The sequence below is a fragment of the Zonotrichia albicollis genome, chromosome 4 (assembly GCF_047830755.1).
Source record: "Zonotrichia albicollis isolate bZonAlb1 chromosome 4, bZonAlb1.hap1, whole genome shotgun sequence".
In the NCBI taxonomy this organism is placed as follows: Eukaryota; Metazoa; Chordata; class Aves; order Passeriformes; family Passerellidae; genus Zonotrichia; species Zonotrichia albicollis.
In genome coordinates, this window is record NC_133822.1 from 44,993,006 (window position 1) to 45,020,782 (window position 27,777).

A 27,777-nucleotide genomic window follows, 5' to 3' on the forward strand; every position below is an offset into this window, starting at 1 on the left:
TGCCAGCCACAATTTGTTTTGTGGTTAGTGGAAAATGAAGTAATGCCTTTTAAATGCCTAGCAGCTGGTGATGGAAGCTTTATTCAGAAAATTTTCAACACTTGCAGTTTTGCTTTGCCCTAGAGTATTGACCATTTCTGTATTGAAATATTTATCAACCCACTGATGGGCAAAAAACATCTTTGTTTTTCCTAGCCTCTTGGATTTCTTCAGTTCTTCTGTCCTTGTGGATGATAATTTAATCCATGAATAATAACATTAACCCTGAAAACTAATTAATGCAATTGATAAATTATGTCTCAACTAGTTCTTGCTATGCTCAGTATAAAGGCTGACTGTTCCTCTTCACTTGTCCACAATGCTGTTTTGTTTAGCAAGCCAGGAAAATAATGCCTGCTGTATTTTCTTTTGCTGCACTCCACGTAATTTCTATTTTTATGTGGGAACACGAGAAGTAGCTTTGAACAATGCAAATTTAAAAGCCCTGGAGTTCTCCACAGAGGCATTCCCCTACTCACCTTTCCAGAGAATTAGCACAACTCAGGCAGCACAACTCAGGATCTGGCAGCACTGGATCCTAAAACATCCTTCATGGCTCACTGCAATTCATTTGTTGTACATGAAGATTCACTTCTGGCATGTATCACTGTAAGCAGTTTTAATTTTTCAGGGGTTGAATTCCATAGATACACAGTCAAAAAGCATTTTCTGCACTTAAGAAAGTGCCTTAGCAGGCCAGTCTCACAGCATAAAATTCACTTAGATACTCAACTGATTATGCAGTAGTGCATTTATGGATCTCAACAGCCTTTAGCTTTTATCAGAAACACCAACACAGGCATTAAGGACTGTAGCATTCAGCCCTCTAGGTGTATCAAACATGGTATTTTAACAGAAGCGCAGAAATCAAGGAATAATAGCATGACCATGAGAGAAACTAGAGAGAGGGAATCAAACTTTCCCATCGGTCTCTAGAGAGACCATCATAGAGGGTCAAGAGTCATTCAGGTTGAAAAAGACCTTTAAGATTATTGAGTCCCACCATAAATCTGGAGTGTTTATATGGGACTTGGCTGAGCCATTTGAATCCTGGTGTCTTGACTAGCTTTATCATTCTCCCCTGACTTAACTTGCTCCATCTGTCACATCAGCACAGACACATTAAATTGCGCCATCAGGAAACAAGACCACACTGTCTTCTCCTGAAAATTTGCCTGGTCTTCACCTGACTTGGCTGCTCACATGTAAATGGAAGAAATGGCACTAATCCAAACCCTGCACCCAGCAAAGTTCCAGTCAGCTTTCCAGCAATGCAAACACTGAAGGATCTGGCCTGCCAGCAGACAGCATTTTGCCATACAGCACAGTTAGAAGGTGTCAGAGCGCTGTCAGGACTGCTGTCTCCCATTGCATGGCAGTGTTCCCTGCAGGCAGGAACATTCACCTTCAGCATGACCACAGAGTCCAAGCAGCCATGCAGATATGCTATGTTCTACTTTGTTTATTTTTTTGCCTAAGTTGGCTGAGCTTAAAGCCAGCTCTGCTTCTACATTGCTGGCCTGGAAGACGAGCAGTGTGTTTGGGGAAAAGCTTCTCCTCCAACATCTACACAGAGTGAAGGTGTAAAGCACACATAATTGATGGGGGATGGTGTTGCAAGGTCTGCATATAGAGGGGAAGATCTTTTCAGCTCCACACCTTATTTCTAATCCTGCACCAGAAGAACAATGTGAATCAAGATCCTGAAATCCTCTCTGCTTATATAAGGTCATTCATAATAGTCCTGTTCTCTTGGAAATATCCTGGAGTACAGGCAAGTTCAGTAGCTTTACATAAAGACAGTTTTGAAATCCTTCAAAGCCTAGGAAAACAGACCCAGATTTTCTTTTGCATGGATACTAAGAATACATAGGTATCTCTGGAGTGGAAAAAAGAAAATGGATTTTAAAACCTTCACTGACCCTTCTATGATATAAAGAGTTTCCCTTCTTGCTGCCAGAGAACTCAAGTTCAAAATAGTCTGTTTAGTTTCACTTCAGAAGGAAAATAAAAATTAGTTTATTGCAAAATTGAGACTTTTTGCAGGGAGAGAGCAAAAGAAAAAATGGCAAGTCAAGCAAATTCCTATCCCACAGTCTGCTGGTATCAGTGCCCTTCTGTTGCTATTGTCCTCGCTGAGTTTCTGAGCTGTTCAGTGTTCCGATACCCAGTTCTCCCCATCTGAAATCCATTGACATTGTCTTAGTGATGCATAATCAGGCCAAAGCCTGACTGCCCACAAGGTTGCACATACAGCACTGAAGAATGTGACACTGAAATTTTCAACCTTATGGAGTCCTCTTGCCTTCAGCAAAGCTAATTTAGTTCAGTCTTTCTAATGGCAGACATTGCACAGGTCTCATGCTCCATTCTGGTTAATAGCTCAGATCAGTGGGGAAAATCAGGGGACATTCCCTAGCTGGCATGGCCAAACTGGATCTGGAGACAGGAGGTAAAGTTGCTGGACCCAAACTTATCCTGATCACTCAAACTTATCAAGTCCTTCTATCTCTCCTAGCACATAAGATATTATCAGGTGATAAAAGGAGCAGCTAGCAATACAATAGGAGGAACTGTAGTGATAGCATTAATGCCTTAGCATTAATACTGATAATAATAGTATTAGGCTGGTCCAGGATTCTTGTAGCTGCGTGTCATTGTATATGGGACCTAATCCTGACATGATTTCAACAGTGCACTCACTGGCAGTTATCAGAAAATTCAGCAGGTACATCTAGTGAGAGGATCCTGGATAGGAAAAGTAAATATGTTACACTGGTAAAGCTGAGGGAAATTCAGGTGTAACTGCAGGAAAGGTGCTGGACAAGAGCAGGATTTGAAAGGCTTGCTCTCAGTGTATGAAATTTTCCCTATAAAGAAAGGTGACATTAAAGATCAGCAGTACTTCTGCCTTTCCTCAGATTAATCCTTTTGAGGATTGTGAGGATCCATTCCCCTACCATAAAATCAGTGCTGTATCTTCACTGATTTTTTAGCTAATTTTATTACCTTCATGGCTGGACCTGCAGAAGTAGACTCAGTTACCTTAGCACAATATAATGTGCAATCAACCCCGTAGTGCAGATCCTCAATGCATCTAGAGCAATTTGGTACACGAAGTGCATATAGCGGCCAGGGTACAGGTGGGCATTGTATAAAAAACAAACAAAAAAATATTACTGAAATTAAAGGACAAAGCTGGACTCAGAAAAACTAAGCTGAGTAGAATCAAGCCAGGACTTGGTTTTTCTCTGATGATTTCTCTCCCTCACCCTACCCCCTCAATCCCTGGTAAAGCAGAAGGCCTTGGCTGGGGATACTCTTACATTGCTGTACCTCTGCAGGAACTAGATCACAAGGTAAAAACCTGAGCTGGTCACTATGCCCACACCCTCACACCAATTGTCAGGAGCAAGCTGGCAAGTACCCAGCAGTCACTATGCTCAGAGGCACTGCCTCCAAGGGCTGCCTGTCAAGCATGATCAACTATATGTCCTTGAAGGGAATTTGCTTGGCTAGGCAAAGCCATGCAACAAAAGGTGGTTTCTGCCAGTGCAGAGAGATGGGACCACCAAACAGAGATTCAGTCTGAAGCACTTACAGGCTCCTTGCAGCACTGCCTAGGTGAGATAGTCTAGACCATCAGGGCAGGCAGTAAAACAGACCTGGAGAAAAACTGAAAGCTCATTGTTTGATGACAGCTGCTGATGTGACAAGAGTGCTGCTAAGATGAGCCTTGTTCATCATCAGTGGCTGTGGAGAGACCAGGCCACAAGACCCCTATGACCTGGTGTTAATCCCAACAGTAAACATTTGACATGCTGCAGTCATTACAATTTTAAAAATTGACAATTTGGTCTCTGGCATAGAAAAGAACATGGGTCAGCTTGAAAGTGAAGCTGATGGCTTTGAATGTGAATGAAGAGCAAATTTACCAGAATGTTGTCATCTGAGGGCTATGAGTAGATGAACAACAGCATGTGTTGGATATTATTGTCAGTTAGTATACAATCATAGAATTTTGGAATGGTATGGGTTGGAAGGGACCTTTATCTCACCTGGTTCCACGCTCTAGTGTGGGTAGGGACACCTTCCACTAGATCAGGTTGCTGAAAGCCCCATCCAGCCTGGACTTGAACATTCCCAGGGATGGGGCAGCCACAGCTTTTTTGGGCAACCGCTGCCAGTGCCTCCCCACCTTCACAGTAAAGAAATTCTTCCTTATATCTACTCAAAATCTGCCCTCTGTTGGGTTGAAGCTGTTTTCCCTTGTACTATCATGACATACCCTTGTGAAAAATCCCTCTCCAAGGCTGTAGTATCTGGCCAAGAGGAAGTGTTCTTCTAAATATTAAAAGAAAGTTCTCCAAAATATTAATCAAGAGCCTTAAATCTGTATAGGCTTTCCTGAAGGCCTTCCAGGAAGAAAATATTGTATATGCCATTTAATTAGATTCTGAACTGACTCAGGCACATGTTCTCCCACTAATTAACTGCAATGACAGCAAAGATAGAGTACACCCAGATGTTTGCCAGACTAGTCTTGCAGACTCTCCAGATCAGGAACTAAGACTTCAAACTGCCTCTAGACAAACAAGTTTACTGGAACTGCACACAGTCATATCAGCATCAGTATGCATCTAAAACCCACACAGGTCCTGAAGCTGTTTTTGCCTCTGGGAAACAGATGAAGGAAACAGAGTAACTTGGCAAGTGAGCACCACTGCATTGCAGTGAGCACGGAGATCACAATGTCACACAGATCAGCTCTGAAGCAATGCTGATTGGATGTGCAGAGATATCCATGAAATTACTTTTCAGAACAAGGGAATTTAACCATATTTCCCCTTGTTTCTCTTTCCTTCCAAAGAAAAAGTTACATTCTCAACCAGAATAATCAGTCACTGTGACATTCTGGTCCCCAGATGTATTCAAGCAGAATCATAGAATCATGGAATAGGCTGAGTTGGAAGGGACCTCTCAGGACTGTCGAGTCCAACCCCTGGCCCTACACATGATGCCCCAAGAATCACACATGTACCCCAGGGTGTTGTCCAAACACTTCTTGAACTCTGTCAGGCTTGATTCTGTGACCACTGCCCTGGGGAGCCTGTTCCAATGCCCAACCACTGTCTGGGTGAAAATCTATTTCCTGATATCCAACCTAAACCTCTCCTGATTCATATAGCTGTACACACATCATCTTTAGAAGCAGCTTGCTTTTCTACACTTCCCAATTAAAATGCGAAAATGCACTCTAGATCCCAAAAGGGCTTCTTAATCATATTTTAATTTTTATGACTTCAAAAAGGTACTTACAGAGTATACTAAAATCAGTGTTAATTACAATAACTCCTTGCAATCAAGGTCCCACCCATTTTCACATGCATATCATAATGTCACTGATCTTCCATGAAAATTAACACAGTACTAAGTTTCAGGAAATAGAAGACAGATATGATATATGATAGATAATATCTGATACATAATGTTATCTGTTGCACTGTTCATGCTCCCAAATTAATTAGCTCTGGCAATTATATGCAAGGGTGGCTTGTCCCTGCACTTTTTTTTTTTCCTTATGCCTCCATAGTTAACTATGCACCTTCTAGTAACTATCACTGTTAGTTCACCATTTATAAATCTGTAACTTTTTAAAATTTAATGTTCTGCAGTTTTACATTTTTAAAGTATCTATTTCACAATGACATATTCCTTCTCTGTCATTCCATGTATAGGCAGATTTTGAGGGAAACACTGAGAAACTCAGCGAAGCATAACCAGTAAACATATTCCTTTGGACAAGTCTACTTATTTGTTGGGTTGGGGATTTTCCCATTCAAAAGCTTATTGTTAAAAAATCACATTGATCAAAAAATTCTATCCAAAATGTATATTAATAGACTGGACACGAGCATCGATGGATAATTCACTATGCTGCTGGTCTCTGAGGAGAGCAAATCAATACTTTTGTTCTGTTGTTCAAATAACTCAAAACCCTATGTGAATTCATTCATTATGGGCATGTTTTCAGTGCAGGTTCAGTGCTTGCAGGTGAAGCTTTTACTGGCATTAGACTGACTAACTGAAGAGATCTGTGGTCACACAAAGGGTAATTTGCACTTTTCTCAAAGGCCCTCAGTACTGACAAAGTAATAATCTCATTCTTAAAACAGACAAAATAAGTCTGTTTTAAGAATGAGATTATTACTGTTTTAAGAATGAGATTAAAGTCAGAGTAAAAAAGGGATTCAGGTTTCAGATTTCATGTGTATCCAAAGGTAATAACAGATTAAAGGTTTGATTTATAACTGCTTTTAAAATGCTTCCCTGCCTAAAAGAAAGGGGGTGGACCGTGCCCACCAAGGTTCAACCCACTTTCCCCAACAGCAGACGTAGGCCCACCAGCAACAGATTTGCTTTTATTAGCTTTTGCAGTAATTATTTTTAAGAGGCTACATCAACTTAGAGGATTCTGTAGATTATAGGTGGAAACTCACCAGGCAGAGCAGATCCCCCACCTGAAATGCAATGTAGCCCAAGGCGAATTTTGGCAAAGCTTGACCCTGTTCTCCCTGCTGTCAACTTCAATTAAATCTTTAGCAAAACTGGGGGAAAAAAAGGCCAAATTGATTTCAGTGTTTGGGAAAAGCAGTAATGGCACAACCTACAAAAAGTAATCCATTACACAATATTAGAATCTAAAATGAGTCCTGTAGTGAAGTGCAGTTCTGGGGTAGCGGGTAGTACAGTGGAAAAATACTGAACTCTACACAGCTGTGCATCCATGGTAGCTGTGCATCCAGCTCACCTGAAATATTATTTGAGTTGACATGGCTCTCCTGGGACAAAATGAACTGTACTTGTGAGAAACACATATAGTTCACAGAAAGCACTAAATCACATTTCTTATGAGTAACCAATGCAGCTCTTTGCCCAATAAACAAGCTGCTGTTAAACCATCAAATTCCTCAAATAGCAAGTTCTGCCATGGAAACTGCATGGAAAATAACCTTTGGAATTTTTTTTTTTAATGGAAGTTTTCTTTCCCTTTTAGATGCAAAATGCTACTCCAGAAGCAAATCTGGATGATGACAAAAATCTTCAGTCTTCTGAGAATTCACAAGACATTACAACACTTGCAATCTTTGCTTTCAGTTGTGCTGAAGTGCAAGGCACAAACTCAGAGAGGGAAGGTTTAGATTAGAGGATATGAGGATAGTCAAACACTGGAAGAAGTTGCCCAGAAATGAGGATGCTCTATCCCTGGAAATGTTCAAGACTAGGGTGGATGGGGTTTTAAGCAACCTGTTTTACTGGAAGATGACCCTCACCATGGCAAGGGGGTGGAACTAGGTTATTTTTAATGTTCTTTACAACACAAAATCATCGCATGATTCTATGAATTATCCCATGCAAAACTTAGATGTGCTACTCTGGCAGCCCCTGGATGCATTCAGAGTGGTGCTGGATCATTCCATATTGCATTGCACTGTGCTGCACAGAAATAATTCTCTGGCCCATGTAGCACCAGTTCTTGAGGGAATACAAAGGGTCATAAAAGTCAGGAGAGTAACAGATCATATTCATTATCTCATCTAACTTCCTGAATACCAGCACCATTGTATTTTCTTTAGACATTAGATCAAAGCAAGCCATTTACAAAGACCTCTGATTTTTGTTAAGATTTCAGGCAATCACAAGTGATTAATCCCTATATTACCCTAATAGCTAGAACAGCACAGCTTACTCAAGATTGTGTTTGTTAAACTTCCAGTCACGGGATCACCTTATGTCATAAGACTATAAATTTAAATACTAAATCCTTCCAACATTATGCCTCTTCCTACATACAGTGATTCATTCTCTTCTTATCTCTTTTCTTTGATAAACTTTGTTTAAAGTCCTTCAACCTCATGTCAAAATGATTTTCTGTCTTAAAAGGCAAACATCACATCTGGATACAATATTCCAGTCAGTTGCTCCATTGATGCTATATACAGAAGAAAGATAATTTCCCTATTTGTGTTTGCCATTCTTCATTTATATGTCTGAATATTGTGTTGTCCTTTTGGTGATATCCCAGAAAGAACTTACACTGAGTGAGAAGAACATCCTTACCGAAAACAATCTCCAGTCCTGAACTAACCATTGCATTCTTCATTGCTTGCTTGCAGCAGCATTAAAACATATTGCTTTTTAAAATCTAGCAATTCAGCTATTCAGATAATTCTTACTAGTAATTCAGACAGTTTACTACAGAGCCATCAAATCATTTATGTTGAAAAGGATCTGAAAAATATCTAGTCTGACCTCTTGCTTAAAGCCTAGTGTCACAGTAAGAACAGGTTGTCCAAGTCCTTTCTCAGCCTCTCTGGACACCATCTTCCATGGTTTACTCACTTTCAGGCTTTTTTTTTTATTTTATATAATAAAATATGTATTATCTAAAAGCATAGCCATGGAGGACTTTATGACCACATTTTAGGTATTTGAAAAAAACCAACTAAACTTTGTTTAAAAATTTAGCCACAAAAAATATACATGCACCTAACTAGCAACAACCTTGTTCACTGGCACCTGACCAATGACTAGCTGTTATAGAAGTGTTAGTTTACAGTCCACATAGCAGATATAAAATCTGTTAATTCAGTCTAATTTCACTGATTCAGTAAACAGCAAGGGATATTGAATGAAAAGCTCCAACACAGCCCAAGGAAACAAGAAGACTGAGAGTCAGATGCGTTGTTTCTGTCAAAAAACGATTTACCTTCTAAGATGGCAGGCTGGCTGGTACTTTGTTTGACTGCTAACTTCAGCTATCAGGGCCCTCCATTGCTCCTGGGAGTCAGCAAAGCAAGAGCTACTGCCTCATTCACCTCCTTTCTCCAGTTGCTAATTTCAGCTGCACAACTTCTGCAATTTTCTGCAAAAGTTCAGCTGCTTAAAGTATTCCTCATCCAGGTCTTTAACATTCTTGGGAATTAACCATAGTTTAATTTCAGCAAATGCTGCTTTACATCCTCCTTGAGTGCACTTCTATTCAAGTCTCTAATCTAACTGCCAATGAGTCCTCGAAGCACACAAAATCTGACCAGCAGCAGATAAAAGATAAACCCAGAAGGACCTCATTGCTTTCCACAGGGACTCTGCTCTTGGCATTAATGCTACATATTTATTGGTAGAGATGTTATTGTTATGACAGCATTTTGCTTCAAAATGTCTGTTCCCAAGATAGCACTCTAAGAAAGCAAGTCTGAGGGTTATGAAGTCCTATATGGAAAGCAACTTGGTTTCCATATTTACTTGGCTAATTTACCTGCCATCTTGCTCATAATTTTATTTGAACACACTTCTATATCTTTAATAAAAGTTTTTTTTTTTTTTTAATGTCATAACGGTTTGAGTGCTGTCACATTGGGTTATTAGAGCTACAAATGTTTATTTCTTCTCCACTTGGGACTGTGAATCTAATATACAGTAATGTGACTACTTAAGAGGAGCTATTACACTTTATGTCAACCCAGCTGCTATGTAAGTACATAACATTTGCATAATAACAATCCTGATATTAATTTTGATTTTTAAAAGTTTGCCAGGAACTATTTCTCAAATTCTGATATTTTAGTTAATTGAAACATCTTCTTGCCAAGATAACCAAATATGCTAATGTTTATGGTTAATTAGATAAAATTGTGCTGAATTCAGTTTATCAGAAGTGGGTAGTTTATATATACATTAAACTCCTCTAATTTTAAAACAGCAAAATGTATTTTTAATCTGCTCAGAAAACTTGAAGTGGCAATTTTTCCACATCTTCCCTAATTCTCTATACTAGTGCTTAAATACCCTTGTAGTAGAAAGCTTTTATTTATGTGCAACTTTGAACTGCTGTACTTTCAAGTTCTCTGTGGTATGTGAAAACATAGTGGGTAAGGAGAAGAATGCTACCTTTCCCTTTATCCCAGCATTCCAAACAAGCCTAAAGCGCACAGGCGCTACACAGGGAAATAGTTAAAAAGGACACCATTCTTCACTCCATCATTTATTTCTCTACACTATCATCCACCAAAGACAAGGCAGCAGAAACTCAGTAGCTAACTCTACCACCCTGTCACACCTTTCTTGGATGGCAGCTGACCACACTCCTTTCCCTTCTTATGGACGACAAGGGTCGGAAAACCAGAAGGCTGCCGACAAACCTCTCAGAACTCCAGTGAAATTCCACCTTGGTGCATGATTTTTAACAGGGGCCTCCATGTTCACACGAGCTGCAGCTGACCTACAGGAGACGGCCGCCACGTGTAAGTGACCAACCCCTGGCGGTGGAGAGCCGGTGTGTATGCGGGATTGCTGAACGATGGCCGGCCGCGCACAGCACGTAGAAAAGAGGGATGGCTGGACTGATGAGGCCGCCGCCTTGGTCCATCCAAAAGGGTGGCTACATGCTATGTCCCTTGATCCAGAGCCCTGCACAACGGCAAGAACCGCCGCTCCCGGCTCCGCCAGGGGATCTCCCTTCCCCGCAGGCAGCCTTGGGAGCACAGGGCCTCACCCAGGCACATCGCTCCCTGTGCCGCTGCCGGGCCCGGCCCGGCCCACCGCCCCCGGCCCAGGCGAGGCCGAGCCGCTGGATCCGGCCCCGCCGGTCCTCCCCGCCCCGCGGCGCTGCGGAGCTCCCGCCCTCGCCCCTCTCTCTTCCTCCGCTGGCAGCTGCAGCATTCCCGGGGCGGCGGGACCGGCAGCGATCCGCCCCCCGCGCACGGCCCGGGCTGCTGCGATCTCTGCGGTCCCCGGTCTTTGCCCGAGGCGAGCGCGGTGAGGCGGGGGCCGCTCGCCAGGCCCAGCTCCCCAGCACAGCAGCGATGCCGGCAGCCCGCGCTGGGCCGCGCCGGGCCGCCCTGCGCCCGCAGCATCGCGGCGGCCCGTGTGCGATGAGCCGCCCACCCTTGGGCACCTTCTCCGCCCCGCTCGCCTCCTCCTCCCACGGAGCCACCCTCCTCCTCCGCCCCCTCTCCCTGCCAGCCTCCTCCCCGCCCTTCCCCGCACTCCACGCCGGTGCCGGAGCCGCGCGTCACTCGGGCTCCAGCCCCGCCGCAGACATGGCGACACTGACAGCGGTCCAGCCGCTCACGCTGGACAGAGGTAAGCGCGGCTGCCGCCGCTCCCCGGCCGCGCCTCCCCGGCCGCCCTGCCCGGGAGCCACCGCGGCAAGTGCCGGCTCTGCCCCCGCAGCTCCAGCGCGGCAGCCTCCGGCTCCGCAGTGCCCGCGGCCGGCGGTGGCGGCGGGCAGCGGGGACGCGCCTCCCCGAGGGGCTCAGGTGGGCTGCGGGAGAAGGTCTGACAAGGAGGAGATAAAACTTTGTGCGGGCAGGGGCCGGCATGGGGCAGGCATCCCGCCGCCGGCAGAGCGGCACTGCCGCAAGCGCAGGACGCGGCTCCGCGGTCGGCGCTCCGCTCCGGAGGCGCTCCTCGGTGCCGCTCCGCCGCCGCCGCCACCGCCCTGCGGGGCTCCCCCGTGGGCGCTCCGCGCCGAGGCCCCGCGTCGCCGCCCCCGCAGGTGGCTCGGCGGGGGATGCTCGGTGGCGGGGCAGCGCCGCCCCGGCTGCGGGTCGGGAGCCGGAGCCTCTCAACGAGAGCGGCGTTTGCCGGCAAAATGCGGCTTTTTGGGGGCTTGCGCGGGGGTGTGCGGGGAAGGGATCCGTGACTGCAACTTGTCCGTTCGCTGCAGAAGAGCGGTTCTGCGTATTCCCGTAGACAGCTGCTCGGTCCGGCAGGGAGGGAGAGCGTGGTGTTCGGGTAGCCCTGAGGCTGTGTCAGCAGTAACCTTATAGGTAGCGTAAGAGGGTGCTGAAATCTTGAAGTTTACACTTAAAGTTTTGCCTTCAGGCTGTAAAAACGGAACCTCGTTCCCTTGCAGTGCAGTTGTTCCCGTAACAAGGCTCACCAGAAACCTCCTTCGATTTCTGTGGGTTACAAGGGAGAGCAACTTTGCTCCTACCGTTCCCAGTACGGCATTCTGAATTGCCGAGGTGTCCTCCTTCACTTGCATCCAGAGGCTCCAAGAGGCTCCCAGTCCCTATGAGTCTTGTACTCTTGAAAGAATATTTGAAGCCAGTGCCTTGCTGTTTTAAATGTTAGGGTTTTTTTTTTTTTCCAAAGGATTAAGATGGATTGTTGAAGTAAAATGGAGATTTTTTTTTCTGTGAATCCTATGCAAATGAATCCTATCCAGACTCAGTCTCAGAATTGTAAAGGTTGGGTAGGCATCTTTACTAGAACCTGACTGAGAGCAAAACAGCCCACAAAGTATTCCAAATACAGTTTGCTGGGCTTAGATTCCAGCGTTAGTAGAAAGGAAGAAGCTAAAGTTATTTTTACTGAAATAGCAAAGTGTTAGCCTGCACTTTAAATTAAACTGCTCAGAAATCCACTGTGTAATCTACAGTTTCACCCTAATACTGTTTTCAGTAAGCAGGACAAATCTACTTTCTGGCAAAGGGTTGAACAGATGGCAATCCATTAGCAAACCTGACTTTTCAAAGGAAATATTACTATTTCAGAATTATACATCCATTTTTGCAAAACTATGCTTTAAAAACTCCACAATACACAAAAATGCAAATTAGTCCTAATTTAAATATAAGCATCTGTTGTTGTCTGTGTCCAGGATATGCCTAACCCTTTGGCAGGCGTGCCAGTGTTACAGTCTTCCTGGTTGTCAGCCACAGCTGGCATTAGTGTGAGTGAGATAAAACATCTCAGAATGATAGGATGTGATGTGCAAAACAAAAACACAGGCAAGAGGAAATAGATTTAAATAGTGTGCCTGGCCTACAGAAGGCCATTTCGTCAGAGGGATGTACTTCATCACTTGTAACATGCTGCTGCATCAACTGTGGAGGATGGGCTGAAGCAACTCCAGAGGCAACTAGACCACACCAGTGCTTCTAAATATTTCCTCTGTAGTCTTCCTTTCACAGTCATGAGAGAGGGGAAGTTCTGCATGGTAAGATTTTCTAGATTCCTGTTACCTTGGTTAAAGCAGATGAGCCATGTTTACTGTCACTATGCCTTGCGCTTCTCTGCTGTGATCTAAGCATAGCCCTTAAAAGTCTTGTACCCTCATATCCATTTCCATGGATATGTCCCATGTCCCACAGGGAGCTCAGCACAGCAAGAAAATAGGGAGCGTTTCAGGAGAGGTGGTATTGTTAGTCTTGTTTTTCTGAGGGAATTGCTGCTTGATCTCTGTCCAAGAGGTGTTCTGCATTGCCCCTTGCTATGGGGCACTGACGCTGGTAAAACACCATAAGGATATATACGTTAGAAATGTGAATTACACTCTGACGTGGTCTCCACCTGGACAAAATATATTGACTCTATTCTAGTACATAGATGGGAGCTTTCTTAAAGCCTGATGTAAATGGCATTGGAAACCTGTATGGTAAAATGAATTACCATTTAAAGGTGAAGGGCATGGTGTGTGTGAATGATTGAAAGCCAGTTATATTCTGGAAGATTACTTCAGTCCAAAGCACAGGAATTAATTTCCTTAATTCCTATCATCATGTGCCTTTCTACCTGCACAAATGTGTGCAAGTTCCATTAGGGCTCTTTAATATGTAGAACAAGTTCACAAAATAATGGAAATTTTAATCACTGACAATTTAATCTCTAAGGCTTTTGCCTGACCTTTGCGTGGTGCTCTGTTGGGAGGAGGGGAAGAAATCAACAACTGTTTCAGGAGGGAAACCTAAGGCATTGTAGTGAGGAGGTACCACTTAGGGGAAAGTGGCCTTAGCACCTGGGAGCTTTGGGAGAGGAAAGTGCCTGCTGGGTGTCTTCCAACAGCCAAGTGAGTCATCTCTCAGAGAAAGTGCTCCCTTCCTACCGTAATTGCAAATGTCTTACACCCTGAATCAATAGCACCCCACCAGTAATCTCCAGTGTCCATGAGAGCTAACTGGTGGAATTTTCTAGGCAAATTCAAAGCTCAAACCTTCAAGGTGTAGGGAGCTATACCTTGTTTCAGGTTGAGACAATGTTACAGTAATGTCTTCAATAAAATGACAAAGAATAAAAGAAAGCAAATTTGGGATTTTTCTTTTTATTTTAGGTTCAAGGTTATGGATTTTTAAAAAAACCCTCCTCCCAGTGTTCTTTGTCTTCCAGAGAGCCATTGCTTCACCCTACCCCATGACCAACAGGAGCTGCCTTTCCCTTTATTATCCAGAGCCCCAGGTCTCTGTTGCATGCTGCCTTCTGTTGCCTTGTTCTTCTCAAAGCCCTGGTGCAGTTAACTCCATTGCTCTGTGCCTTGTCCCTAATCTTAATCCATTTTCACTGTTCAGCAACCCAATTTCCTGCTCTAACCCTGGCTTCTGCTGTCCAGTGACCCTCAGCACCTCACCAGCCTGACATTGCCTCAAATGCTGCACACAGATCCAGCAGCAATGTCCTGCTTGTCTCCAAGTAGGGGAGTGTCATCTTCCCCAGCCACTTTAGCCTCCTCATGGTTATAGCAAGACCTCCTGTGAGTTCCTGCATGCTGCAGGTACATCTTCTAAGCAATGAGGAATTAAAGGAAGCTTGTTGTGGGTGGGATCACTTAGACTGTTTTAGCACAGCCTTATGAAAGCATTTTCTAGAAGTACCGTTGCCCTCTTGGAAATATGTTAATAGGGAATAGATTTCTGTGCTTCCCTTGGCACACATTTAAGGAGTGGTCATAAGGAAGCCTGCAAATGGAAGGAGACATCTTTCTAGCTATGCATTATAGATGTTCCTCAGTATCTGAACTTTTTTGACTAAATGTCTGACATATTTTTCATAAACCTTAATTCAAATTTTGCTTGTATTCTTCCTTACAAGATGAAAATCTACTTCAAAATATAACTGATCAGACTGCTCAGTTTTTCTCAAACTGCTGCAAAATCTCAGTCCCAGTTCCTCTGAACAGGCTCATGAAAATGGCAGCTTTAAAAGTGTGCATTCTTGTTTTTGAAAATACACAACTAGCCTATACAAAGACCACCTCCTGATCAAGAACAAGGAAATATCTTTTCATATGAAGGGAGACGTTCAACTGCCTTTTTTAAATAATCCATATCCTACTATGTTTTTCCCTAAATAGTTACTATTCATGTCACTGATGGTTTCACTTCTTAATGTGACTGAGGGTAAAAGAAGAAATTTGAATAGACTGAATATACAGTACTGCTACGTTAATCCCTGTGAAGTTTCATAGCAGGTCATAGCTATTGGCTCTTGATTAGCAAATTTCTCTTGATTTCAAATACATCCTTGGAAATGGAAAGATTTCTTGTTTGGCTGTAATGCATAACTGAGTTCTGTTTCTTTTTACAAATTCAAGCAAATACTTTTCCAGTGGAGTGGGTGTCCCAAAACTTCCTGAAAATCCGTTACAAAGCACCATGTTCAGCGACAAGAAATAAGAATATGAATGAGCTTGGAATTGTCATCAGCTGTTAGACAAATTTCAGATGTGATAGTAGGTGGCACCTGGCCATTAATGTACATAGATGCTTGCTAGAGTACTCCTCCTTCCTTTCTCTTCATCTCTTCTTATCATTTTTCTTCTCACTACATCCTCATAGCCTACATAATTGGGGATTTCTTCCCCATCTGTGCTCATATACAACAGAAATTGTATCGAACATAAGTGGCATCAGGCTGTGCATATATTATTATAATGTATATTACCTTGGAAAAAAGATAAAACATACTCATCAGGAAAAGAAAATCAGATTCATCAAGTGTGAAATGCAGTCCTTGACAGGGGAACAGCATAAAGCCAGATCTCTTTTGCACAGGGTGAAGCCCTGTGGAGCAGTGCTAAGTGATGTGCTGTTCCCCGCCTGCCTGCCTGTCTGTCATGGGGATGTCTTCTCTTGCTCATCAGCCTAGCATGCTAAAATTGAAAAATCCTTCTGCAAGTGCCACACACTTCAAGTCTAACATTCCTCCTCTTGATGTGCCAACTGGGGACATTTAAATAACCAAATTCATTCTTCCAAGAAAAAAAAAAAAGTCTGTTGTTTATAGGGACAGAAAAAAAAGTGACAACTCTAGTTTCAGGCTAAAATGCTTAGTTTTTTTTACATCAACGTTACCATTTATTTATTTTTTTTTGAATGCATTTTTCTGAAAGGATGGATTAAGGTAAGTGGATTGAGACAGTGGTTTCTGGGTGTTGACTGGGACACTTTATGAGAATCTGTACAGTTAAAGCATTGGAAGTTAGGTGTGTAGTTCAGCTGTGCCACTCGGAGCTCTAGAGCTGGAGTGGAAGCAAATACCCTCTGTTATGTCATGGAAACAAATACATGTCACCTCTGATGTTCACAAGTAGTTTAAAAGGTAATTCACATGTGCAGCTTAAATGTCTCTGCAGAGTCCTCACCTGAAGAGGTGCTGGGGCACATGGCAGCTCTTTGCAAGATGGGATATGCCCGAGGCAGTGGGCATCCACAGGAGCACATCTTTTAGGCTGGACTTCCCCTAGGTACAACCATGTCCTTCATCCCAGAGTGATACACAGTGACATGGAAATTGGGAGCTGCACCTGTATGCAGAGAGGTGGAAACATCTGCTGCAGAACTCATGGCAGCTTTTAACATTAAGTCACCTTTGTGAATTGTAGAGTGGGGAAAACCTCTGAATTCTCAGTCATGTTTCCTTCAGAAACACCTAACCAATAAGAAGGCAGAACCTGCAGAAGATGGATGTGCTGTCAGGACAGGTTTGTGAGGCACCTTCAAAACCAATGGCACTGCAGGGACCTTGAATTCTTCCTGCTCTCCCCAGATGAAAATGTTCTTTAGACATGGTAGCAGTAAATGAATAATTTTAGTCCATCTGAATTTATCCTCCATAGAGAAAAATGGTACGGTGGACTCGTGTGTATCCTGCTTTTGACCCCTCTAAGAGCACCTGCTATGACAAGAACCTGCAGAATTCACCATTTGCAACAGGCTGCAAGAGTATTAGTGATTAGAAGGCATGAGGGATACTATTTTCTATGTTGTAAATGTATACTCTCTATTTACAGATAATGTTGGAAAAGAGAATTTATTTTCTAGATAACATCCCTGTGCTAGGTCGTACACACCGATGTCTGGGAGACGTTTTTATAACTTCAGAAAAATGTATTAATTTTTTGATGTAATTGTAAATAAACAATTTTCTTAATTCTGTCCTATTGCTTGAGTTGGACTTCTCTGATGATGTTACCAAAAAGAAAGCTTTTGAAAAATGTAACAAGTGAAGTCATCAGCTTTTTGCAGAGGATTATTTGTCCTTTGAGTTTGCTGTTTCAGGACATGTACATCTCCATGTCTCCTTAACATAGATGACCCTCATGCAAGTGCAAAATATATAAGTACAAGTTTTTGTCTGACCTGTGTTATTTGGATACAAAATACTGTTCTTGAAGTTAATGCAATAGAATTTGGAATATGAATTAAGTAAAATTATTAATTCCGGTTACTCGTTAGTAGCACAAATAATGAGAAGGCAGGATTGAAGAGCAGACCAAGCTAGGTCAGATAGTGTTTTGAAGCACATAGCTCTAAGTTTGTTATAAACAAATATAAACAAACAAAATACTTGTTCTACATTATGCATTTTTGACATTTTTAAAAGTAATATTTACTAATGTGCTATGAATTACATAAACAAAAATAAAAATAAATCATAAAAATATTAATTATACACATATGTGTAAATCCAGGTGTTTTCAAAGTTAATCTTAGTCAGTTTAATCTGCTTTTGTGACATTTGCTGAAGAGTCAGCCTCTGAATGAGAAACTTTGAACTGTTAATTCTCTCTTCAGATGAGAAGATTTGATTGATAATTTTTACATATACACACATTTACATATAATAAAAATGTTTTCTTGAGTGTATTAACCACAAGCTTGGATCTTAGAGATGTTAAATAGAGAGGGAGATGTATGTATATATTTGAGAACTTGTTTTACCAGGGTCCAAAAGGGAGTGGTTAACTAAACCTCAAATTTCTCAAATGCAACTTAGCTAAGATACCAGGAAATGCACACAGCTTCTCATAATGTGTTGTTACCCTACTGCTACTTTACTAATAATTATAAGAAAAAAGAGATTAAAAAAATCTTTATTAGAATACCATATCTCAAGAAGAGCTCAGAGAATTATTGTTCTTTATTTTTTAAAAGATGGAACAATGAAGTATCCATGAATACACAGAGCATCAAAGCATTGATTTTGTTTCTGTTCACATGGGAATAATTGTAGAAGAAAGAGTTTTGCTGAAAATAGGCTCTTAATTTATTTCTCCTGAGCCAAAGTTACATTTTACTAGTTCTTTTTGATAAAAGCCCATGTTTAATCACTAATCCTTCACATCCACTAACTCTTTAATTTTTCTATTTCAAGCATGTCTTCTGAAAAAGTAAATCTCCTAGACCTTAAGGAGTCAATTCCTCTACAATCAGTGGAGCATTAGGGAAGAATGTACTTGAAACAGATTAGGGGGATAACTGTGGCCATCAGCAGCAATCCTAGCCCTCAGAAATGGGTATATCATCATCTCTTCACTTTTCAATAGACTTGGCAACTGTGTTTTTGTGAGACAGTACTTACTGAATCAGCGCAGTAGCAAAAAGATAATATAGCTGTTCTTTGTTACGCAGAGACAGACCAGAGAAACTTGAGAGGGCGTGGTGGCTTTCAAATCTATGAAGCAGTCATTGGAAGAATAGGTGGTTGTGTGTCTGATCTCCTCTGCAGCCTGACAGTCTTGTAACGTGATAGTAATAGCTATGGAGTTCCTAGATATCACCTTCTGCATCCTACTGCAGAATTACATGTGCCCCTCATATCTTGAGTAGATACCTTGGAAAATCAAGCTGCAACCTGAGAGGAGTTCTAGTACTCCTGTTTCAGTTCTTGGGATCATTCAACATGTAGGACACCAACAGAACTGCAAAGGTGACAGTGAGCTCTCTGTTTCACATGGGTTTTCTGTTTCAAGGTTTTGTTCGTAAATTGCTGCAGCAATTCAACAATCACAGCTTTCTTCGAAAATCATATTTGTTTCAAAGTTGAAAGCTAACAGGGATCAGTTGTTAAAATCTGCCAGCAGTGAATCTGTACTGCCTCATTTTGCAGGGGTTTATTAACAAAGGATTTTATTTATATCACTTTCTTCTTGCTGTTAACAGTTTTCACCTACACACTTAGAAAGAATTGGGTTTTTTTCCTTTTCTGAGAAATGACTCGGATGTAACCGAGTACCAGAGAGATTCAATCTGCAAAAAGCAGTATCATTAAATCCACTAAAATTTAAGACAGAATATTAACTCTCTTCTCATTACCTAAACCTACAAATAAAGTGTTAAACGTGTATATAATTATTGTGTTGTGTCCATTGTTTTGCACAAATTATGTATTTTCACTGATGTCTCATTAGACTCTCATACCATGTAGAAAAAGAGAAAATAAAATTCTGATTCTAGACTTCAAGTGGCAATTTGTATTGTCACTATGTACACTTGCCAGTAGCCCACAGCCATCTTTCTCATCTTTCTGGTAATCACATGAAGAGATTTAAGGCTAAGATTAGCTGGAGAGATAAGAACTGAGGGGAGGCAGCGGGAGACTCTAGTAATGACATATGAGCAGGGAAAAAGTGAGAGTTACTGCTTTGGCTCAAACACAGTGCCTGTTGTGAAGGAGAATTAGCATCCCTAGGTTAACCCTACCTCCCTTTGTGAGACACCTGTTGAGTCCTTTTTTTCCCCTCTTCCTCTCTCTTCCCTGCCAACAGAAATCTCTGTGATGCCAACCAAAAACACACACTGGAAATAGCAGTGTGGGAAAGGCATGAGGTTGCCCATATGCCAATAGTTTTGTTTCATGATGCTCACGCAGTTTGTATAAATACTTTATTTTGCTTAGGCAGGAGACCAAGAGAATGGATTTTAGATAAGAGGACAGTATCTTCTTTTTTCCTTCTGTTTTTCTTTGTTCAGGCTAGCTTATTCATTGTAATAATTTCTGTTTTCTGCTTCTAGCGTAGTCAAATTTTCAGTTCCTTCACTGATTTGAACTTTTTTCCTCTATATACTTCAGGTTTAAAACACTAAAGTAAATATTATGTTCAAGTCCTCAGGTTATGTTAATGTATCAACCCTTTATTTTCTTCTAATCTGGGATCAGAACCTCTGAAGTGTTTACATTTGCTGTTCCAGCCAAGTGTCCAGGGTGCTTTTGTATGGTGTCCAAAGGAGCTTCATGCCAGCATTCTGAGTGGTGTCTGCCGATGCAGAACTGATCCTACAAGATCAAGTGATGTGATCAAAAGAAGAAGAGAGGCTGGTGAAGTTATCAAGGCATCACTTTACCTGATGTTTATTGCTACAGAAGGCAGCAGGCAGTTTCCTTGCTTTCACATAGTTCAGCTTGTAGGAACTTAATGAAATTTAGGCTGGGTGTATTCACCATACTGACTTTCTCAGCAAGTTATAGTTTTCCTTCAAAGGATTTTTTTTTTTGTTATTTCACAGTTTCAAGAAGTCAGAGAGGACATAATTTATCATGTCCTATGTAGGTAAATAACTGCTTTAAACACCTGTGATCTCTATTTTTTAAATAAATGCTTACAGAAGGATTGAGAATTTAAATAACACAAAGTGGGAAAATACAGAATACCCTGCTTCCTGCAAGAAACAAGTGTTAAATAATAAATGCTTGTATATTCCTTATATAAATAATATATTCTTACTTGAATACAAAATCAACTTTAAGAAAAACTGTTGTCTTTTTGTAACATTATTTGTAGCCAACTGTACCTAGTCAAAAAGAAAGGATCAAAATCATCTCTCAACTGTTCTGTTCCTTAGTGAATGGCTAACTATAAATCACAGTTATGATCACAAAGAGCAGGTATGATGAGACATTATGAAGTCAAAACTACATACGAAGGGAAGAGATTTTACCTTTTCAAAAAAGTACTCTTACCTTCCTTTCCCTCTTCTCTGCAGCTAATTTAGGGAAAAAAAATCACAAGATTTTGTTATAAGTACTGCCTTAGAAAATATCATCATTTTCAATGCTCTTCTGTTCTTTGCATTTTCAGCTTTATGTTTTGATCTTTTCTCTTAAAGGATAATTTGGTATCTTGTTTTTACACTGATGCTATGTTCAGTGTCGTCTATACAATGCAGTGGGTGTTGCCAAATGTAAAGGGTTGTTGTAGCTGTAATTTCATCTTTCTCACAGATGGCAAAATCTTCTGGTGAAAATTTTCAAACTCATATTTATGTACCTCCTCATCTTGATTGCTTTAGAAATTGCAATGAAGCTAATAATTTGGAAGAAGAAGAAAAATTATATTAGTGTTTAAAAATTATTAGGCTTTTAAGGTTCATTTTAAATGCTCATCTTTGAAAATTCTAATTGCATTATTGCTCTTCAGGCCTCGAATTAAGCCAGTGAAACTCATTAAAATTATCCTGAATTATCTCTTAATTTTTGCTTTACTGTTCTATGAATAATTATTATTTATTTAAAAATCAGCACTGGAAATGTGACAATACCATGACACTTTCTCTAAGTAGCTGTTGAACTCTTAATAGTTCTAGGTACTCTACAGGTCAATCTCCCACATACACAAGCAAATCAAATCTGAAATTGTTGGCAAAGTTGCTCCTGTGACTTACATTAGTCATGTGGAGGCTTCAAGGAAAAAATTGGACTCATTCTGTCTATGTACAGTAATGAATATGCTATGAAGATTGACCAAAGTAAAGCAAATACAGTTCTCAGAGTTGGCTTTCATGCTTGGTTAAGGCAACAAAAATCCCTAGCTGAGGACATGAACAGAGGTCACTAGTCAAAATTAGTAGAGTAAGAAGCAGGGCAAGATTTCTTAAGATGTTGTAGACATTGTAAGGTTCAGAGAACACAGAGAGCATATTTTTTCATTTAAGTGAACCTTTTGAATGTTGTATTTGAATGAGCTAAGCAGAGTATGCAGGAGCACTTTGCCTGAAATGTCATCATTTCAGTGTTTGCCCAAACCAGCTGAAGTAACTGAAGTATCTGAAGGCTTTCACTGAACAGCTTTTGTGGTGTTGAGGATGCTGGATCGGGGAGTCTCAAGACAGTTTGCTGTCTGTGATCACAGATGGCACTGCTTTCCATGCAAATAAACTGTGTCCTTTCTATGAGCTGTTTTGCAAAACATCTCAGATGTCTCAGACCAGCCTGTCTTATTCAGGTGTTGCTGCCAAAGCTGCTGGAAAAACTCGTGGTGTATAAAAAACACTGCCCTGGGTTGTGCAACAGTTGCATCAGAGGCTCTGTGTCTGAGAAAAGGACTGAAGCAGAGAGCCTGCATGCCGGTGGTATGCATGAGAAGCTAGAGCCAAACAGAATCTGAACACAGCTCAAACATACAGACTAAAACAAGGTCTGATGAGTAGCCAGAGAAAATGATGACATTGATGGTATGGTGACATGATGATAGTGAGGCACCAATGCCCCAGGCAATAGGGGAATGTTTGTAGAAACTCATGGGGATATGCCATTAATGTTTTTGAGGGCGGTCATCTCACATCAGGCAAAATGAGACAGACAGACATATACTCAGTTGCAGCTCATGAGTTCCTGATTTTTTCTCATACATTAAGAAGGAAAAAAACCCCATAAAATAATCAGTTAGGGCATTTAAAAAACCTTTAAATCAAAACTACATTGTCCTGCCTTGTAATGACACTTCTATTGTCAAATGTAACTATTCTGAGGTATGATGTCACCTGGACCACAGGGAGATAAATTTGCATGAGTCTTTCTCTATATATCTGGACAGTAAGAGTGGGTTTCATCATACTGATGTAATGTCTGATATGTAGGATGCAGGCATTTACATCTGAGGTAATCATCTAGTCTCCCTTTATAGTCAACAAAGGGGCAAGGCACTCCAGAGTATGATTCATTTCATGTAAAGTAGGTCAGATGAATTGTAGCCTCCAAGTGTCTGTTCTTCCTCATTGACTGTGACAACAGTTGAGGGTGAGTCGCTGAGCTGTCCATGTCTACGTCAAAAGTGCAGCACTGAAACCCTCTCCAGAAGATGAGTCATGAGAGCTCTGTATGGTTGCTTTTTGTTATTTTTATTTATCTATTCATAGTAATGTTTAACTGTAGGACTGTAGAGTGACAATGCGCTAAACCTGTGTACCCATATCATCTAAACCAGAGTGTGAAAGCACTGGTAGTATTATTCTTGTTTAATCTTGCTTATTCTTATTAATTTGAATAGACCTTACAGATACATACTATGAAGTGTTAAATAATTTTGCTATTTTCTAACAGTTTAGCTCTTTGCTCCCTGTACATCAAGTGTAATTTACCATGGTGAAGTACATCTTTACGCTTATTGATTAGCATGAAATTTAGGGCAAGACAAACATATCAATTTCAATGAGAAAAAAGGCTGCTCTTTCCCTCAACATTTCTGAACTCTCCAGATTACACTAAATAAATATATTAAGTTAATGGAAGGACCTCTGAATTTAGGAGAGCGCTGTGCTGATAAGAGAAGTACCAAAGAGGTGAATGGAAGCGTATTGGACAGTCTGTTATCATAGGAGTAAGATTTGCTGTGTTGTATAAACCAGTGGGTGACAGCAGAATTCTAGTAATACACAATGTTTTCCAGAGATAGACACTGAAATTTTTCCAAAGCTGGTGCTTTAACCATGAAGTCACATAAATACTTTGATACAATGTACTAAGGCTGTTGGCTATGAATTATGAATGAACTTTGCTAATCACCACTGAATTTTGATCTCTCAACCATTGATTACCTGCTGTCATTTGATAGTGTTTGTAGAAGATTGCTAAATATAATAAGGCATCCTGTGTCGGCCTGTGGAATTATGATAAAAAGTTGACAGAATAGCATTAAGAATTCTGGAATGTATCCTCATGAGCTTGAACGAATAACAGAACCTGAATGCAAGTATTAGAGGTATGAAAAACTACTGACAATTATAAGGACCTTTTATGTCATGCAAATTCTTCACCTTCAGCCTGATTAAAGGTCTTCAGGCACAACAGAACTGAGCTTGCAAATTTCCAGGATTATTATTCTGTAATGCCATGGTGAAGCTAGTGAATATTTTACAGACTTACCCAGTGTACTTGCTGTCAATTTGCAGTGATGTTTTACCTCAATGAGGAACCAAAGGCTGGTGTTTATGCAGCACATTTACTTTTCCTAGTAACCTAGCATAGTAATGCAGTGATAGTCCCCAGAATTAAAAGGAATGAGGCATAGAAAGACCTCAAGAAGATGAGAAACCTCTTCTCTAATACCTTGATAGTACAAGAGGTCACAATATTTTGGCTTTGGGAACAGCCCGAGAACTTAATTCTAGAGTACTTACCAGAGTAAAGAAATGCTGTGTTTCTGTATGATTATTGTTTTGACCCAAACTGATAATACATTGGCATTGCAGCTACTATTTAACTGCCTAATATTGTCTTAAGTCAGAGGATAATATTTTTATTTTAAAGATTGCAGATCAATTCTCTCATAGATTAGCACAAAAAAGGAAGGTTAGATAGACACTTATCTTGGTAGATTATTTTGCAGCATAAGACATGCACATACCTTCTTTTCCAAGAGTCATTCAGGTATTTAATAGGACACATTTAAAATAATTTGCTGTATTTTTCTCAATAATTTTCAACCTGCCTAAACTGAAACAGATATAAACCTTGCACAAAATCTACCAGAGTAAAACCTCAGCCTTGACAACTTTCAGAGCCTGGTCTACTCAACTTTAGTGGTTGTGTGAAAGAGCCCCAAGTTCAGACCAGCCAGGATTCATTCTCTGGATTCATAATTTACTTTCAAGGTGTAAAAGCTGTATTAGAAAAATCATTTGCTTTTTAAATGTCTAGCAAATAAAAGCCATCAGTTTACTGTGCAAGTGAACAAAAGCCAGCGAGTGAAAACCATATATAACAAAACAAAGAGAAACAAAGCAACTAAGCCAGATGACCTTTTTTTTTCAACTGCACTCAGCTGTATATATATGTATACATGATCTATACAATGTTCCACTTGTATTGCAGTATGGTATCCTTCTACTTCCAGGTTCTAGTGGTTTCTCCAAGGGTTTGTATAGTAATCCTCTGCTTGTGTCCTGCTAGCAGTGCAAGTGGAACATCATTCAAATGAAAATACAGAAAGAACACTCAAAGATTTTTTTTTTTCTGAGAGTCATGCTTTTCTTCTGGTGAGTGCACTTGATAAAATACATTCCATCCACCCACAGCCCCCTGCCTTCTCTGTGTTCCACTGATAACATGACCCACCACACTGAAAGAGTATTATTTCCTGAAAGGCTGTAGGCAAGCATGATGATGAGAAGAAAAAAGAGGAATGAATGTTAAGCAGAATGAGAGAGAGAGGAATTGTGCATATGTATGAGACAGCAAAAAATTAAAAGTGTGCTGAGAATTGGATTTAGTAAGGGGGGGAAGTAAGTGCATATTTCTTTTAAGATGTATATATCATAGAACGCAAAAGAATAGTTCTACCTGCATCATCAGTCAATTCCTACCAATTGCGAGAGATGAATGGGGGAAATAACAATAACCGCATCAGCACAAGTTGCATGTTAATGTAATGGAGTTCATATTTTGGAAAATGTGTGAGAGTACACAAAACAATCCTTTTCAAAAATAAGTTTCTTTGCCCAAGAGAGGGCAAAGGAAACACAGAGATAAAAAGTAACTAGTTTTAACATAATTCCAATATTTTTTAAACATATATCTATATAAGTTCACACACACACTTTTAATCCATTTGTCCTTTTCACAACTATAGTAGATATTTTTGCCCCCAACGTCTAGGAGGAATGATGAAGAGGACTCCATCTTATCAGAAGGCTAATTAATTACTTTATTATACTATATTATTTTATACTATATTACATTATATTACATTACATCTAAACTGAATCTGCCAAGCATTCCACTGCAGTCCACTGCACTGAATCTCATGATTGTCAGCCGACAGTCCTGACACACACACATACACACACACACACACACACACACACACACACGTGCGCTTGGCCCTGACAGGCCAAGGAAACAAAACACCATCACTTTGGGTAAGCAGTCTCCATATTGCATTCTACCTTTGCACCAACACAGGCACGGCAAATGAGATAAGAATTGGTTTTGATCATTCTTTGAGGTTCAGAGTATGTGAATCCCAAAAATATTCTTGGGAAGATTGCCTTGCTTTTCTCTGTGAGGAGAAATGTGGTGACACACAACTATGTAAGAAAATGGTATTTAAAAACAAATCACTGGTGATAGCATTTACAAACAAAACTAGTTAGATTTAAAAGCAAAGATGGGTTGAGACAAGAAAATTACCCTAGCAGTATTTGTCAAATATATGACAGTACTCTCTAATTGATTTCAACAGGGACAGATTCCCTGCTATATACTTTATTTAATGTAACTTCAAAGTGTTACTCATTGCCAGTCATGGCACTTCTTTGAGCAAGACTTACTCCAGTTTTAGCTGGAACTCACCTTGAGAGAACCATCAGGAAGAAGCCTGTGCATCACTTAAGCTCTTGTGCACTGTTAAATTTCACTTTATTACCTGTCCTAAAGTTTCCCCTTCAAAGTTATTAATGGAAGGAAATACAGTCTATTTCATGAGGTCATATTTTATACACTCACATTTTTACATTTTTAGCTGGCTCAAAGCTGTCTGTTTTGTGCAAAGTGTTATATTTTGCCCTTGACAAAGCATCAGCTGATAACCAGCAGCTTTGGTCCTAAATACGTGCCTCATTTTCTTCCTGTAATTCATAAACTGTTCTGTCTTCTGTGAGCAATATCCCACAAGTCATTGCCAAATAGAGCAAACTATGGGCCTATTGATGACAAGAGAAAGAAGACTGCTTATTGTTAATGGATAGGTGAATAATAAAGCAAGAACTTGGGCATCAGCATTCGTGTATTTTAGCATGCTGAATGAATTTAGAGGTGCAAAAAATCAGAATGCTTTGGGGATATTCTGCTTTTATTTACCTCCAATCACTTCTGAGTCAGAAAGTTAAGTAATCTAGTATTGGCATATGACAACTTAGTGTCCAGTTTTGCCGATGAGGCTACATAGTAAACACCCGTGCTAGACTATTCAACCAGAAGATGAATTTGTCATTTGTATTGTAACACTCATCACTTTAAAAGTGATTAATTATCCTCTAGAGTCTGACCTATGCCCTAGGGAAATGTTTAGGCCTGTACTTAACTCTTTTAGATTGATTGATGTACCTAAAGCTTTTTATGTTTTCTTCCAATCATTACAAATTTCTCATTTAATATAGTTTATTTCAGGACTTTAGAAATGTGGGCTGTTTCCCAGAACTTTCAGGTGTTGTGATGACACTTCAAAACAACTGCAAAATAGCAACCAATCTGCCATCTCTGGCATTATCTTTTACAGCTATACCTGTTGAGAGGCAAAGACAGTCCAAAACTTACCTGAACTGGACTGGTTAAGATATCCCAGTCTGATTTAGATTATGTCAATAGCTGTCACGTATCACATGAATTACAGAGGCTTTATCTGATCTATTATGGTAGGCTGTTGAAGCTTCTTCAGAATAAATGATACAATTATTTTGT

The 27,777-nt window shown here is 40.6% G+C and overlaps 1 protein-coding gene across 2 annotated transcripts in view; it reads left to right on the plus strand.

Annotated features, from left to right (window-relative positions):
- Window positions 1-10,418: 10,418 nt before the first annotated feature.
- Window positions 10,419-27,777, plus strand: part of LIN7A (lin-7 homolog A, crumbs cell polarity complex component) — a 47,581-nt gene continuing 30,222 nt past the window's right edge. For both annotated transcript variants that reach the window (XM_074539669.1, XM_074539668.1), the window contains exon 1: window positions 10,419-11,184. In XM_074539669.1, the coding sequence (XP_074395770.1) occupies window positions 10,434-11,184 (751 nt within the window). In that variant the 5' untranslated portion in view covers window positions 10,419-10,433. The remainder of the gene's footprint in view (window positions 11,185-27,777) is intronic.